Raw genomic sequence first — 2,622 nt, forward strand, 5'->3', positions numbered from 1 at the left:
AATCTTCCATTCTCCAACTTCAAATCCCAAATTCTGGCAGCTCTTTTAACTGCCACCGTATGATTGACTTTTAAAGTCAACAATTTGCATTTGACATAGCTTTGAATGGACTTGCAAACTTCATCCTCTGCTCGCTTCTCCAATATAAACAAACGATTATTTCTTTCCTGCCACAAGAAATATATACATGCAGCTAATACTAATCTATTAAGCAAGCTCCATATATTACTTGTAAATGAATAGATTGAAAGAGCCTGCACAATCCAATGAAGAATATCTGGAAGACCCTTGAACAATAGTTTTAACTTCATACACCTCCACACTTTCAAACTACAATCACAGTTAAAGAACAAATGGCTGATAGAGTCTTTATCTTTATCACATAGAGCACATCTAAACTCTTAATTCAGGCGGTTTAACACAACAACCCAGATCACAAAAGCATGCTTTGGATCAAATCCTCTAAACCACACAACATGATTCCATGTAACCCTGGTTCTATTAACTCTAAAATCCTTCCAAACCTGATGAGTTGAAAAAAAGAACCTTTCTTACCTTCATTGGTAATCCAAACATCACACATCCTTCCATTAACAGATTCAACCCCAATATGATGCTTTACCTTATCTCATATATTCAAGAGATATTTACAGCCCTAACTATCATTACTACCGGGATTAATATCCCAGAAGCGAACATCTTTAGGTCTAATCAAATTCACCCATTTACTCAATAATGAATCCTCGTTAGTAACAATCCTCCATATTTGCTTCACGATTAAAGTTTGATTCCATTCTTTAAGAGGCCTCAAACCCAGCCCCCCTTGATCTTTAGGAACACAAACACCTTTCCATGCAACTTTAGCTTTGCCTTCTGAATTATCAGTTTGACTCCACAGAAATCCCTTTAACAACTTGTCAATATCCTTTACAATACCACATGAAAAAACTTAAATTGAGGCCCAATATGTCTGCATAGAACAGATGCAACCAATTGTAACCTTCCAGTATAAAAAAGTGTTCTCATTTTCCAATTATTAACCTTGTTCCTCACTTTATCCACCAAACACTCGCAATCTTTAATACCCAATCGTTTTGCTAATAAAGGCACCCCCTAATATTTCATAGGGAATCTACTAACCTCAAAAGATAAGATCTGAACAATTTTACCTTGAATATTTGCTGTCACACTATCAAAGAATGTAGTGCTTTTATTTATATTGGGCAACAAACCAGAGACTTGCCCAAAATCACAAAAGGGCCTTTTTAATAATCTTCACAGAATTCTCATCACCATGGCAAAACACAAGTAAATCATCAACACAACAAATGTGAGTAAGTTTCATACCTTTGCACTTATAATGAAACTTAAAACTACTATTCTCTTTTATGCAGTCGTTCATAATGAGAGACAAAACTTCCATAATCAAGGTAAACACGTAAGGAGACGTAGGGTCATCTTGTCTAAGGCCTCTGCTACCTTTAAAGAAACCTTCCTTATCACCATTCACACAGATTGAAAAAGACATACTAGTCACACATGCCATAATCCACTGGACCATCTTATTATGAAACCCAAAACTGAGCAAAATATCTTTTAAAAAGGACCAATTAACTGTGTCATATGCATTCTGAATGTCAATCTTCAAATGTACATCTTTTAGGACCTCTAGCTCTGTTATAACCCTTAAGCACTTCCTGAGCTATCAATATATTATCATGAATTGATCTCTCTGAAATGAAGGTACTTTGATTGCAGTATTTTGAAACCAGTGTTGGTTGTGATGTTTAAAAGTATATTACTATACGCTAAATGTGTAGATGGCATGATACAATTATATCGAAGGTGTTAAAAGATAAAAAGAATATTGCGACAATGATTTACTGATAGATGATGCGACTGCTGAAGGTCATAGGGTATTTATAAAGATAAAAAAAAAATGTTGCGATGGTGATTGACTGAAAGGTGATGCGTCTGCTAGAAGTCATAAGGTATTTATGTGTTTTTTCTCTCGAACCAATGCAAACATAAATCTTAAATCTAACCCAATAAAAGGATAGTTAATACAATTGGGAGAAAGCAGTAGAAAAACATAAATTATAAAGAAGTTTTCCAATGATACTCGAGCTATCGTTAACGCGCATAGATGTAATGTACGATTCAATAATCGTGAACTTAAAGTCAACATATATCCGTTGTTTACAACATATCTATGCTTAAGGGCCGTCATTAAAAAAATCATAAATAAATTATGGGGAATGATTCTAACACACCCTTTTTTGATCCTCACACACCAATTTAAAGAAATGGAGTATTATTAGAAGAGTAAAAGGTTAAAATAGGTGTGTGAGGATCAAAAAATGGTGTGTTAGAATCATCCCCCATAAATTATGTACAAACGAAAGATTTTCTTTATTAATTTTTCAATGGTACAATGTTTTATAAGAGGCTAGGGTTTTATAAGTGGTCTTGATTATACCGGTTTTAGGTTATTCATTTGTTGATTAAGGATATTCCATTTTAACTAGTGAAATGACCCATAAACTACGAGTTTGTTTAAACGAAACATTTTAATGATATGTTTTAGGTATTAAGTGAATGTAATTACTAAAGTCATTTGGT

General features: G+C 33.8%; 1 protein-coding gene across 1 annotated transcript; it reads right to left on the reverse strand.

Moving 5' to 3' along the window:
• Positions 1 to 655: 655 nt before the first annotated feature.
• Positions 656 to 1,546, reverse strand: LOC139840556 (uncharacterized). Its single transcript, XM_071830817.1, has 3 exons — positions 1,348 to 1,546; positions 1,141 to 1,238; positions 656 to 925 (listed from the first exon to the last, which is right to left on the reverse strand). Exons 1-3 carry the CDS (start codon positions 1,544 to 1,546, stop codon positions 656 to 658), a joined length of 567 nt encoding a protein of 188 aa, XP_071686918.1.
• Between the last annotated feature and the right edge of the window lie 1,076 nt (positions 1,547 to 2,622).

This window comes from Rutidosis leptorrhynchoides, chromosome 4 (genome assembly GCF_046630445.1).
Source record: "Rutidosis leptorrhynchoides isolate AG116_Rl617_1_P2 chromosome 4, CSIRO_AGI_Rlap_v1, whole genome shotgun sequence".
NCBI lineage: Eukaryota > Viridiplantae > Streptophyta > Magnoliopsida > Asterales > Asteraceae > Rutidosis > Rutidosis leptorrhynchoides.